The following is a 14,465-nucleotide window of genomic DNA, read 5'->3' as shown; positions in this document are numbered from 1 at the left end:
GGCTTTTTAGGATGGACCATCTCTGAGTGGAGGCAGAGAAGAGTGTGAAAAGCTTCTGCAGGTAGCCAAAGTAGCTAGTGGCTTCTGCAGAGCTTTTTGCTGCATCAGCTACCACCAGGTTCAATGTAAGTGCTCCGCATGGCACAAATAAAGCCCTTGGATTGATTTGAACAAGTCTGGCTTGGACTCCTTTCCTCTTTCCTTTCATATTTGCACCGTTGTCATAAGACTGCCCTCTACAGTCTTCAAAAGGGATATCAAGCTGTTCTAATCTCTTTAGAATCAGGGTTGAAAGGCTTTCTCCAGTGGACTGTTCTACCTCAAGGAACCCCATAAAATGTTCTTTTATTTGGGGCGTGTCCTGGGTTGTAACTAGTCGAATAATGACTGATAGTTGCTCTGTATGGCTCAAATCTGGGGTGCAATCCAAAATAATTGAAAAGTATTTGGATTGTTTGATTTCCTTGACCATATGGTCCCCAATCTTCCCACTGATGCAATCTATCAGTTCATTTTGAATTCTTTTTCCCAAATAGGAAATATTGGTGGTTCCTCTTTGGACCTCAGCAACATGCTGTTTGAGGACTGGGTCAAACTTCGCCATGAGCTCTACCTCCTTCAGGAAGTTGCCATTATTTGGCTGGTTAAGTGTTTCTGTCGTCCCTCTAAAGGCAATATTTCGCTCTGCCAACGACTGAATTATTGCCACCAACCTTGTCAGGACTTCACGCCACTTCCTCTTTTCAGCCTCCATAAGTGCCATTTCTACCTTGTCTATAGTTAGGCCCTTTTCAAGTCGAGTCTCCAGTTCCTTCCACAACGTCATGTGCCTAGAGTGTTCTGGGCTGTTCTCATGTGTTTTTAGTTTGTCAGTGCAATTTTTCCAGTCATTTAGTCCACTGCTGATTAGTTGGTACTCTTTTTGGGAGAACAGCTTGCAGCAAAAGCAGTAAATACTTTTGTTTTTCTTGGAATACACAACCCAGCTCCTCTTGATTGTCTCTCCATTCACTAATCTTCTGTAAAAGTAGTGATGATGGCAACTTCTCCCTCCCTCCTTTTTAGGAAAAGTGAAGTCGGATTTTAAATGATATGGCCCACGTCTGACTAACTCCATCCTCACTGTATCACTCAGTGCTGGCCAGTCAGCAGGATCTGAGGGGACTGCAATGGTGGACTCAGGTGGGCCTGGGCAGTCAGCAGGATCTGAGGGGACTGCAATGGTGGACTCAGATGGGCCTGGGCAGTCAGCAGGATCTGAGGGGACTGCAGATGGGCCTGGGCAGTCAGCAGGATCTGAGGGGACTGCAATGGTGGACTCAGGTTGTGCCTGGGCAGTCAGCAGGATCTGAGGGGACTGCAATGGTGGACTCAGATGGTCCTGGGTAGTCAGCAGGATCTGAGGGGGCTGCAATGGTGGACTCAGATGGTCCTGGGTAGTCAGCAGGATCTGAGGGGGCTGCAATGGTGGACTCAGATGGGCCTGGGTAGTCAGCAAGATCTGAGGGGGCTGCAATGGTGGACTCACATACTATGCTCGTTATTCCTTCACCTGCAGGCAGGCAATCCAAACATGCAAAGAAGTTATTCATGCTTCAGTTTTCATTATTTATCATAATAATAACAATAATAACAATGACAAAAAAGTAGTGTATGAACGATTACACAGAGACCATAAATGTTTGGCAAAACTTACATTCTTCAGAGTGTGATGTACATGGGAGATCAGATGTTCCTTCTCCAGCAACTGGGGGCTTTTTGAGGTATTTCTCAAGTGCAGCTGGACATTTATAGGGTAGATATTAGCACATTACAAGCAAAAACATTTATATACAGTCAGGCAAAAATAACTGCTGCAATCTGCCTCAGCTGTATGCAAGTTCACAACTGGCCTATATAAAAGTGAGGTTCTGCTGCCCCAGGAGATCATTTGCAAACATAAGTAACAACTAAATAATAACACATGCCCATATTGGTTGGTCAGCCTCACTTTATACAAAGGAGCAGTTATCCAGATAGCTTTCTTCTGGCTAACATTAACATTATTTCGTTACATCAGCATATAAAACAAAGCATTGCACAATAATTAGACATTAAAAAGTGCAGAAAATAAAAAAAATATAATAGAAAATAAACAGAAAAATAAATATATATATATATATACACACAAGTTGACCGTGAAAATAAACTATCTGACAAATTAAACACTATTGGAGGATCAATTTACAGCTATCACAATATAAAAGTAGGATATTATTTACAAAAAGATTATATAGGAATAATAACACATAAATAAAAACTTAAAATCATTTGTATCTATCATTCTGTATCAGAGGCTCGCTGCTAGCATGGCATCAAAGCTGTATCATGGCTACCTCCTTAGCTAGCTAGCTAGCTTAAAATCAAATGTCTAACGGTACAGTACATACTGAATTTTTTTTTTTACACAAGCCGACTTACCTCTGTCTTTGACTTTCGATTCCTCCTGTTCTTTTTTCCGTTTCCTTCCCGTTGCCCCAGAAGGCTTGGACCTTTTCATAATGCTAATGTTTTGCCTCTTGCTGTTGCGATCGTTGCGATCTCCGACACTTTCAGCTGGAGCTGCCGCGTCACTTTGGCTGTGAGCCACGGCCTGTGGGTGCCTGATAATAAGCGACCATCCCCCCCTTTCATCACTTACAGTTACAGCGCCCATCGTACAGGGCAAATGCTAAATGTTGCCGCCGGCCCGGGGTGCAAAGGGTGTTTAATTTGTTCAATTATTGTAAATGTATTACATCAAGCGCAGAAAATTAGGCAGAATAAAAATAATTTTAATTTTTTTTTATTAATTTTTTTTTTCTCCCAGCGCAGCACGGCAGCGCCCCTCCAGATCTGGCGCCCTAGGCGACCGCCTAGTTCGCCAGTGGGAAGGGCCGGCCCTGATGGTGGGATTATTATTATTTTTCTTTAAGAGGGTCAAACCAAAAACAGCCTTTTTGTTTGGTCTGTTTTTCTGCAGCTCCACACATATTTAGCTTATGGCAAATATTGCGCCTCTTGCGATTTTGATCAAATGTAAATTAACCATGTTCTTTTATTAATTTCATTTTTGTAAAAATAATTTGTGTTAAAATTGTTGTTATTCAACACAATTAAGTGATGCCATTCGCATAATGGGAATTTTATGGGGAAAAAAGGATCAAATGAAGTACTCTTTTGGTATTGGTCTTGCACAGTTGACTGTTCTGGTTCTGGTGTCATGATTCTTTGAATGATGAGCAGCCTTACACTCTTGCTAAAGTTGCGCAGTCGTGTTTCTGCTCCCTCTGTGTTGAGGAGCTGATTTGTCTCACTATTGTTATATAGTATATTTACTTTCTTAGATTGGGTGCTTTATCTGTTTCCAGTTTGAACTTGTATGCATTAGTATTTCTTGGGTTCTATATCAGCTTTTGCTTTTGTGGCCTCATTCGAACCCAATAACTAGTATCAACATGGTACCTGCGTTAGGAGCCCAGCTGATTCACTAGTTAAAAGTTCTGAGAAAGCAGGAATCCTTTTTTTTAGAGGACTACTGTTATTTTATTGTTGTCCAAAATGGTAGTAATTAAGTGTTCAGAAGCACAATTAATTACATTTCAGTTTGTCATTCTTACAATATTCACACGTATTTCATTTTTGAAGAACCTCCTAACTAATCGGACTTCTGATCTTGGATTTTCAGGATGCAGTGGCTGAGGTTATGAAACAAGTCCACAAGCTGGACGGAAAGCTGGATGGTCTCGTGCCCATGTTCATCAACACGAATAACGGACAGTTCACCCATCAAGGCATCTTCACTCTGGGGGCCAGAGCAGACAGCTACTATGAATACCTGCTGAAGCAGTGGATCCAGGGGGGCAAGAAGGAGGACCAGTGAGTGGGACTAAACATACTTAGATTTACTTTCACATGAATCCATTAAAGTGCCATACTCAGCTTTTGCACAGCTTAGAAACAGATGGTAGGCATACCCTATACCAGGGGTTCCCAAAGTGGGGGTCGCGAGATGATTTCAAAATAAAAATGAAAAAAAAAAAAAAAGAATTTTTTTTTTTTGTTGTTATTATTTTTAAATTATTATTAATAATAACTTTTGCATAGACATTTCCAGGGGCGGACTAGCCATCTGTATAATTTCCCCGCAACTAGGCTCCCCCTTTGACAATCCACTAGCGCAGTGTTTCTCAAACTTTTTCATACCAAGGACCACTTAACCAATACAAAACACTCATGGACCACCTAACTCCACAAATATCCAAAAACAGTCGGCCTGCTTACTAGTTCCAACATTATATAACAAATTACAGCCTAATAATGACAGCTTAACCTTCTCTATATCACCTCATTCACACATTAAATCAACAATACGAATACAGATTGTATAAGCATTTAGTTCAAATGCGATTTAAAATCCTCTTATTATGAAATGTAGACTACATTTATTATGTAGTATTATTTTAAACACGAGTTTATGTCCGAGCCAACAGACTCACAGATTGTTGGCTACTGAGAGATATGCAAAATACACCGCATGTACAAACCTCCGCTGTGGATTTTCAAAACAAAATACAATAAAACTATGGTCGCAGGCCCAAGTTGAACTCTCTGAGGCCTGCATGGTCTGTCTACAAAACAAAAATTAAAAAACGTTTATGCAGCCCCAACAACAGCCTCTGATCATCAACAGACTTCATGCAATGCTTCATCAGATGCACATATTAGATAATAATCTCTATCTCACTCCTAACACATCTAAATCTACTTTCAGCATGGATAAATGTTCATAAAATACATCCATTGTTTGTTCTATATGCTTCTTGAAATCCTAAAAATCACATCACTCGTGAATTGTTTTTACGGAAACAGAGGGGTTTTAGGTTGCCATAAGGCTGTTGACGGTCTTATTATAGGCTGCATCCATTGGTTGGTTTTGTGGCACATTTGTAACGCTGTGCCAACTTGGGCAAGCATGCAGGCAAACTTGAGGAGCGCACACAGGGTGGAGTGAGGTTGAGCGATGGAGAGAAAGGGAGAGAGAGAGATTGAGCGAGGCAGATAGTGTGTGCAGCGGTCTGCTTGCGCACAGAGCCGGAGTTTGTGAGAGAGCCGGCTTGAGACAATTTCTCTTCAAAATATTATTGATTGCCAGCCTCCCTTGTCCCTGGAAAATCAGTTACGTTGGTAACGTAACTGATTTCTTCTAATGTGCCTGCCTGCATCTGGCGCTGAGTTGCCATATTCCTTTCATGAACCACTTCCTGATATCCATTGTTGCAGATAAATATAAATGATAATAGCCAAACTAACCTAGCAAGAGTAAACTGACAGGCTGCTGTGCCGCATCTCAATCAAAAACCCACACGACTCAACCCAGCAAAAAACCAGTCTTGCGCGCAGCCTTTCATTCAGAATTTCATTCAGAATTTCATAGCAAAATAAAAAAAATGATATTAAACCAATCTTTCAACATAGTTTAAAACAAAAATAAATAATAGGACAGAGCCCTACAAATAACAACCATAAACATAATAATAAAACAATTAAAATGTTGTATTCAGCCCTGATTAAAACTGCGGGCCCAAATCCTGGATGGGCGGGCCCGGCCCCATGACGCCGGGTCTGCCCCCCCCCCGCCCCCGTCGACAGGGGGTCGCCAGTCTCTGGCACTGTTATTTTGGGGGTCGCGGGCTGAAAAGTTTGGGAACCCCTGCCCTAACCCTATATGCCTACCAATTACTGACAAGATCTGTTCATACATTATATGCATTTTAAACACGTTTACCTTCCTTCATAGGGATTATTGATTAAGTACATTTTAGTTCATTCTCCACGCAAAGACCATATTAGAATGCACTTGTATCCACTGCCTTTGTTGAAACTTTACTGTACTAATTAGACATGCAGTGATGGGGGCTGTTGTCGAAAAGCAATGATTTTGTCATTTTTTTCAGATTTGCCAAACAAAGAGTAGTTAGCAATGAGGTATATCTGTAGAGGCTTTCACCACAGAAGGACATTTACAGCGTATCATTTTGAACCAGATTATAACCAGAAGGAAACATTCTGAGGTGAGCAGAAGTACACTCTTCTATTAATGCTGGATATATACCAGAGGCAGTGCTTAACCCTGAATATCTTCTGGTTGCCCAATTATGTATTCATATCAAACATACCAGAGTCACATGTGACCTCAGATGAGCATGTCCAGGTAAAAGTATCAGTGTCATTCGCAAAGACATTCCTTCAGAATCTTTCCACGGTACCACAACATTACATGTGACTGAGAATCCTAGAGGACACCAAGGATTCATAGAACTGTAGTCCCATTTGTTTCTGTTGTTCTTCCTCATATTTCCTGACACTGCCACAGGCTCTGCTTATCACTGCAGGGCGTAGAGCAGAAGAATTGTGAACCCTGAGTACCTACCTCATTGATGAGGATAAAGCAGAGGAACTGAGAATCAGACTTTATATCACTGCATGTCTTTTTCATTTTACGCTAAAGTTTCACCGAGGGGTTGGCAATATTAACTCTATATTATCTGGAGAATGCCTTCAAGGCCCATGAGGCCACAACACAGCTGTCCACCATGGGCACAACACTGGGCCCATGAGATTCAGATATTCTGGTAGAGTGAAGAATTCCAGTAGAAAAGTAGTAGAAAACGGTCAACCAACTCGTGCTGTGAACAACATAAAATATGAAACTGTGAAAACTTATTTTCATATGCGAGATTGGGTTTGCTGAGGTGGAATCATCAAACTGCATTCTTATTCAGGGGTTATTTTTAAGATGTGTGAGTGCTGACTGAAAGGCAGATGCATCCCTACTAGATAAATTGACAGACCAGTATTAGATTTTATATCAACACATGTCGGCAAGTCATACATGTCTTATGTAGAAAGAAAAGGCTTTATGTTATTCTGTCAGCACTCTGTCAGCATTAGGTTACTATGCCTGTCAGTGGGACAGCTGAAAGATTAATAAAGTGGAACAACAATCCGTTCCAGACACGCTCGAGGGCATGAGTTTAGGTTAAGCAGCTTTGGATGTTGCTGTGATTTTGTGTCACTTCCGGGTATGACCTACTTAAATTGGCATGTACATGGGATTCAAATTGATTTGTTAATGTACCCATTGTTTAGGGAATATTTTTCATGGTCAAGTTACAGGCACTATTCATTATTGAATAAATACTAGGTTGTCTGTTATGGAAAATGTCTGGAGAATGTCTGTTCTGGAAAATATTCCAAACATTAGAACTCAATAAGGCAACGTTTTACTTTTTTTTTATGCTCTTTCATTAACTCTTCATACAACATGTCAGCCAATTTGTTCTCTTATTCCTCTGTAACAGTGCAAGCCGACTCACACATTTGGCACTCAAATGCTCCATTTCAAACGCTTTTTAACCTAGTCAATACATCAACCAAAACACTTCATTAATCCCAGGAGGGGAAATTATATTTTTTGACACTGGCACCATATTAGAATAAAATGTATATAAAATGTGTTGATCTAAAAAAGTCCTTGTAGCCACAGGGACACAGTGTCTTGAGGCAGGACAGACAGGAATGAGGCAGGATGTCCACCACAGTACAGGAACCCTCTGAAGACTCAGACTCATGGTGGAGACATGATGAAGACTCAGGCTCATGGTGGAGACATGATGAAGACTCAGGCTCATGATGAAGACATGATGAAGACTCAGGCTCATGATGAAGACATGATGAAGACTCAGGCTCATGGTGGAGACATGATGAAGACTCAGGCTCATGGTGAAGACATGATGAAGACTCAGGCTCATGATGAAGACATGATGAAGACTCAGGCTCATGGTGGAGACATGATGAAGACTCAGGCTCATGGTGAAGACATGATGAAGACTCAGACTCATGTTGAAGACTCAGGCTCATGGTGGAGACATGATGAAGACTCAGGCTCATGGTCAAGACATGATGAAGACTCAGGCTCATGGTGGAGACATGATGAAGACTCAGGCTCATGGTGAAGACATGATGAAGACTCAGACTCATGTTGAAGACTCAGGCTCATGGTGGAGACATGATGAAGACTCAGGCTCATGGTCAAGACATGATGAAGACTCAGGCTCATGGTGGAGACATGATGAAGACTCAGGCTCATGGTCAAGACATGATGAAGACTCAGGCTCATGGTGGACACATGATGAAGACTCAGGCTCATGATGAAGACTCGGGCTCATGATGAAGACTCAGACCCATGGTGAAGACTAGGGCTGAACGATTAATCGATTTTAAATCGAATTCCCGATTTGAAATGATGTGATTTCTTTTAACATTTTTTAAATTTTATTTTTTACATTTTGTTGTTGTTGTTCTTCTTCTTGTGTGTCAGTCATCCACACCAATCAGAAGTTCTGTGCTCCACATGTACCAGCCATTGTTAACCAATCAGAAGTGGCCCATTGTAGAAGGTGATAGACAGATTGATCCAATCACCTGCCAAGTACAGTGGGGCAAAAAAGTATTTAGTCAGCAGCCAATTGTGCAAGTTCTCCCACTTAAAAAGATGAGAGGCCAGTAATTTTCATCCTAGGTATACCTCAATTATGAGAGTCAAAATGAGAAAAAAAAAATCCAGAAAGTCACAGTCTGATTTTTAAAGAATTTATTTGCAAATTACGGTGGAAAATAAGTATTTGGTCAATAACAAACGTTCATCTCAATACTTTGTTATATACCCTTTGTTGGCAATGACAGAGGTCAAACGTTTTCTGTAAGTCTTCACAAGGTTTTCACACACTGTTGCTGGTATTTTGGCCCATTCCTCCATGCAGATCTCCTAAAGAGCAGTGATGTTTTGGGGCTGTCGCTGTGCAACACAGACTTTCAACTCCCTCCAAATATTTTCTATGGGGTTGAGATCTGGAGACTGGCTAGGCCACTCCAGTACCTTGAAATGCTTCTTACGAGGCCACTCCTTCGTTGCCCGGGCGGTGTGTTTGGGATCATTGTCATGCTGAAAGACCCAGCCACGTTTCATCTTCAATGCCCTTGCTGATGGAAGGAGGTTGTCACTCAAAATCTCACGATACATGACCCCATTCATTCTTTCCTTTACACGGATCAGTCGTCCTGGTCCCTTTGCAGAAAAACAGCCCCAAAGCATGATGTTTCCACCCCCATGTTTCACAGTAGGTATGGTGTTCTTTGGATGCAACTCAGCATTCTTTCTCCTCCAAACACGTCTAGTTGAGTTTTTACCAAAAAGTTCTATTTTGGTTTCATCTGACCATATGACATTCTCCCAATCCTCTTCTGGATCATCTAAATGCTCTCTAGTAAACTTCAGACGGGCCTGGACATGTACTGGCTTAAGCAGGGGGACACGTCTGGCACTGCAGGATTTGAGTCCCTGGCGACGTATTGTGTTACTGATGGTAGCCTTTGTTACTTTGGTCCCAGCTCTCTGCAGGTCATTGACTAGGTCCCCCCGTGTGGTTGAGGGATCTTTGCTCACCGTTCTTGTGATCATTTTGACCCCACGGGGTGAGATCTTGCGTGGAGCCCCAGATCGAGGGAGATTATCAGTGGTCTTGTATGTCTTCCATTTTCTAATAATTGCTCTCACAGTTGATTTCTTCACACCAAGCTGCTTACCAATTGCAGATTGAGTCTTCCCAGCCTGGTGCAGGTCTACAATTTTGTTTCTGGTGTCCTTTGACAGCTCTTTGGTCTTGGCCATAGTGGAGTTTGGAGTGTGACTGTTTGAGGTTGTGGACAGGTGTCTTTTATACTGATAACAAGTTAAAACAGGTGCCATTAATACAGTTAACAAGTGGAGGACAGAGGAGGCTCTTAAAGAAGAAGTTACAGGTTTGTGAGAGCCACAAATCTTGTTTGTTTGTAGGTGACCAAATACTTATTTTCCACCATAATTTGCAAATAAATTCTTTAAAAATCAGACAATGTGATTTTCTGGATTTTTTTCTTCTCATTGTGTCTCTCATAGTTGAGGTATACATAGGATGAAAATTACAGGCCTCTCATCTTTTTAAGTGGGAGAACTTGCACAATTGGTGGCTGACTAAATACCTTTTTGCCCCACTGTATATTTACTTCCAATGGAGCTTTCCTAGATGGCTTGGTGAAACAAAGCATCTGAGTCAGGTTAGTAATGCTCCATCACATGTTTCACATCTATTACAGGGTGAATCTTAAACTGAAGCTTGAATTTAAAGTAACCCAACGGAAGTTTAATGTAATTGTAGTTCTTTCACTCGTAGCTCGGGCTGCGGGGGTTGCTAGAGACGGGGGCACGTTGATACGACCTTCCTAGCCCGAGATATGGCCGCATTTTACAATAAACTTCCGTTGGGTCGCTTAAAAAAAAATATCGTAAATCGAATCGCAATATTTGTCAGAAAAATCGTAATTAGATTTTTTTCCCCAAATCTTGCAGCCCTAGTGAAGACATGATGAAGACTCATGATGAAGACTCAGACTCATGATGAAGACTCAGGCTCATGATGAAGACATGATGAAGACTCAGACTAATGGTGAAGACATGATGAAGACTCAGATTCATGATGAAGACTCAGGCTCATGATGAAGACATGATGAAGACTCAGGCTCATGATGAAGACATGATGAAGACTCAGGCTCATGGTCAAGACATGATGAAGACTCATGCTCATGATGAAGATATGATGAAGACTCAGGCTCATGATGAAGACATGATGAAGACTCAGGCTCATGATGAAGACATGATGAAGACTCATGGTGAAGTTCTCGGTGCGATCCTTGTAGGCCGCAACTGTCCTGGAGCCATCAAAGGAAACATTAATGTCAGATATATATCCTGGTGCAGCCATGTTTTACGTAAAGCACGAGCGGTGGCCTCAGCATAATGTCTGTTGTTCATCACTCTGAACCTCACTGAGCCGTTACCATCCCCATGGCAACCTCTAATACAGGGGAAACTGAGATTGAGATGAGCTAATTAGTACACTGTAAAACACATTTCTGGTATTCCACGTTTAAAGCCAGCCATTCAGTTTCCCATCAGTCTTTCAACATTCACTGTGCGTTTTGTTGACATTGCCCTTTCTGGTTGATAGCATGCAAAGAGTTTGAAAATGTACTCCTTATAAACTTTGTCCTTGTGTTTCATTATGTTAGGCTCTTGGAGGACTACGTGCAGGCAATAGAGGGTGTGAAGAAGAATCTGTTGCAGAAATCTTCCCCTAATGGCCTCACCTTTGTTGGAGAACTTTCACATGGACAGTTCAGCCCGAAGATGGTCAGTAATATTCAGAAATGTCCTCAAGGTTATCCTGCTGCTCTGTTCTCTTTTTGCTTTTGGTGTGCACCATCTGTTACCCTGTCGAGTGCAAATTATTATTATAAATTCCCTCCTGTTGACCTATAATCAAGCTTGCACTGCTGAAATAGAGTAAAGGAAATAATTATTTGATCCAATGCAGATTTTGTAAGTTTGCCCAATTACAAATAAATGAATAGTCTATAATTGGTTTATTGTAACTGTGAGAGTAAGAATGTCCAAAAGAAAATCCAGGAATGGAAATTATATAAAAGATAAACAATTATTTGCATTTGATCCCCTTGCAGAACATGTGTTAGTACTTGGTGGAGAAACCCTTGTTGGACACACAGAGGTCAGACGCTTCTTGTAGTTGGTCACCTGGTTTGTGAACATCTAGGAAGGATGTTGGTCCACTCCTCTCTGAAGATACTCTCCAAATCCTTCAGGTTTTGAGGCTGACGCTTGGCCTCTCAAAGTTTCAGCTCCCTCCACAGATTTTCTATGGGATTAAGGTCCGGAGACTGGCTAGGCCCCTCCATCACCTAAATGTGCTCCTTCTTTAGCCACTGCTGTGTTGCCTTGGCCGTATGTTCAGGGTCATTGTCCTGCTGGAAGACCCCTCCATGACCCATTTTCAGTGTCCTGGCTGAGGGAAGGAGGCTATCGGCCAAGATGTTACGGTGCATGGCCCCGTCCATCCTCTCCTCGATGCAGGGAAAAAGCAGAATGTTTCCACCTCCATGCTGACGGTGGGGATGGTGTTCTGGGGTTATAGTCAGCATCTTTCTTCCTCTAACACGGCGTGGCGGGTTGGGGCCAAAGATCTCGATGTCTCATCTGATCACATCCTCTTCTCCCAAGCCTTCTCTGAATCCTTCAGATGTTCATTGTCAAACTTCAGACGGCCTCTCATGTTCTTCTTGAGCAGGGGGGGGGGGGGGTTTGTGGCGCTGCAGGATTTGATCCATCATGGTGTAGTGTGTTCCAAATAGTTTTCTTGGTGACTATGCTGCCTGAGATCATTAACAAGTTCCTCCTGTGTAGTTCTGGCTGATCCCTCACCTTTCTATCAAAACCCCACGGGGCGAGATCTTGTGTGGAGCCCCAGACCGAGGGCGACTGATGCTCATTTTGTGTTTCTTCCATTTCTGAATAATGGCACCAACGGTTGTCTCCTTCTCTCCAAGCGGCTCTCTGATGGTCTTGTAGCCGATCCCAGCCTGGTGGAGGTCTACAGTCTGCTCCCTGAGGTCCTTAGACAGCTCTTTAGTCTTGCCCATGGTGGAGAGGTTGGAATCTGATTGGGTGATTCTGTGGACAGGTGTCTTTTATACAGTTAACAAGTTGATATTAGGACTGCTTTCCTAAAGGAAAAGGACTTTTGTAACCGGTCTTTGGGAGCCAGAATCCTTGTTGGTTTCAAGGGGATCAAATACTTATTTCACACAATTAAATGCAAATAAATGTATATCTGTTATTTGATATACATTTCTGATCATTCTTTTTGATATTCTGTCCCTCATTAATAAAATAAATCTACCATTCAAATTATAGACTGTTCATTTATTTGTAAGTGGGTAAACTTACAAAATCGGCAAGTGATCAAATACTTATTTCCTTCACTGTACTCTTAGCTGTGCACTTACAGAAATACTGCTTTTCTCTGACGGGATATGTACAGTACATTATTGTAATAAATATTGCTACGGTCAATTTTGAAATATATCTAATAGATCAAGATATTTGATGATCTAAGACTGCTGGGATGAAGTTTATCAATTATACAATTCATCATTTTTTTTTAATTTATTTTGATGTGGAGACGTGACAGAATGTGTACACACAGCTTCCTGTTAACTGTCCTTGTGTGTACTCTTTGTTTTTCAGGACCATCTGGTGTGTTTCCTGCCGGGCACGTTGGCTCTAGGGGCCCACCACGGCCTCCCTGCTGATCACATGGATCTGGCCAAACAGCTGATGGAGACCTGCTACCAGATGTACATCCAGATGGAGACGGGCCTCAGTCCAGAGATCGTCCACTTCAACATGCATGAGGGCAGCATCCGAGACATCGACGTAAAGGTAGAGAGAGACGGAGCTGCAGGAGTGGATCAGAGATCCTAACATGCAGCATCCTCTACAAACTCATTTTGTGTGATTCTGGATAAAGGGACTGCCTAAAGTCTCAGGGAAGACAGTCATGGTGACCTTCAATCTTCCCATTGTTCAGCCACTAATTGTCTTGTGGATTTTAAGAGAACCATTGTAGAGTCAAAAGGCATGAAATCAGTGAAGTGTGACAATAAGTAAGGTGAAGCAGTGTGCTTTTACTCAGATGTTAATTCAGTGTGTTGTATTGACTGTGATGATAGCTTGCAGATAGGCACAACCTCCTGCGGCCGGAGACAGTGGAGAGCCTCTTCTACCTGTACAGGTTCACCAAGGACCACAAGTACCAGGACTGGGGCTGGAACATTCTGCAGAACTTTAACAAGTACACCAAGGTAAGTGACATGACCTTCACTCCTCTGTCCCCAACAAAATTATATCTCAGATGGGCCTCTGTGGGACAAAATGACATCATCTGTAAACTGTTAAATGATGTAACAGCCACGTTCAGCATACATCAAACTCATTCAAAAGGAATCATTCAAATGTAAAATTGGAAGTTTACTTGTCTGTTCATATGTTGATGTTAGTGCATTTTTATTCCAAATATATGCTTCATAGAGTGACCTGCACAGTGTTGGGATTGTTGTCCACCAAGACTGAACTTTTAAACATCAACAAAAGTATCAGTTTCTTTATTGTCTATAAATGATTAAGAAAGCTATATAAAGTAAACTGTTCATCTACATGCTTGGCTAAATATGTGTCAGAAATATGAATGAGATAAAAGTGCACCACTACACATTGTGTATGGATAATGCAATTTGTATTAACAGGGTGTCCGCGGGGTCTTAAAAAGTATTAAAAGTTGATAAATCAATTTAGCGAAAATTAAGGCTATTAAAAAGTATTAAACGGCATTTTCCAAGGTATTAAGAAGGTTCACAGCAACGACAACATGAAACACCCTTTAATTTACTGAAACGACATGTCGGGAAACCCCACAAGGCGGCCCCATGCATAG

General features: G+C 41.8%; 2 protein-coding genes across 5 annotated transcripts in view; one reads left to right on the top strand and one right to left on the bottom strand.

Annotated features, from left to right (window-relative positions):
- Positions 1-14,465, top strand: part of man1b1b (mannosidase, alpha, class 1B, member 1b) — a 47,923-nt gene that overhangs the window by 29,624 nt on the left and 3,834 nt on the right. For all 4 annotated transcript variants that reach the window (XM_079690228.1, XM_079690227.1, XM_079690230.1 and 1 more), the window contains 4 exons: positions 3,707-3,897; positions 11,188-11,308; positions 13,220-13,414; positions 13,705-13,836. In XM_079690228.1, the coding sequence (XP_079546354.1) occupies positions 3,707-3,897; positions 11,188-11,308; positions 13,220-13,414; positions 13,705-13,836 (639 nt within the window). The remainder of the gene's footprint in view (positions 1-3,706; positions 3,898-11,187; positions 11,309-13,219; positions 13,415-13,704; positions 13,837-14,465) is intronic.
- Positions 1,320-2,918, bottom strand: LOC307043979 (uncharacterized protein; the record flags this gene model as incomplete). The annotated part of the gene is made up of 3 exons (XM_079688953.1): positions 2,461-2,918; positions 1,697-1,780; positions 1,320-1,552 (listed from the first exon to the last, which is right to left on the bottom strand). The coding sequence occupies exons 1-3, from the start codon at positions 2,693-2,695 to the stop codon at positions 1,320-1,322; spliced, it is 552 nt and encodes a 183-aa protein (XP_079545079.1). The 5' UTR covers positions 2,696-2,918.

The sequence above is a fragment of the Notothenia rossii genome (genome assembly GCF_949606895.1).
Source record: "Notothenia rossii genome assembly, chromosome: 6".
Lineage (NCBI taxonomy): Eukaryota > Metazoa > Chordata > Actinopteri > Perciformes > Nototheniidae > Notothenia > Notothenia rossii.
The sequence above is the reverse complement of the archived record's forward strand: the minus strand, read 5'-3'. Positions and strand labels throughout refer to the sequence as shown.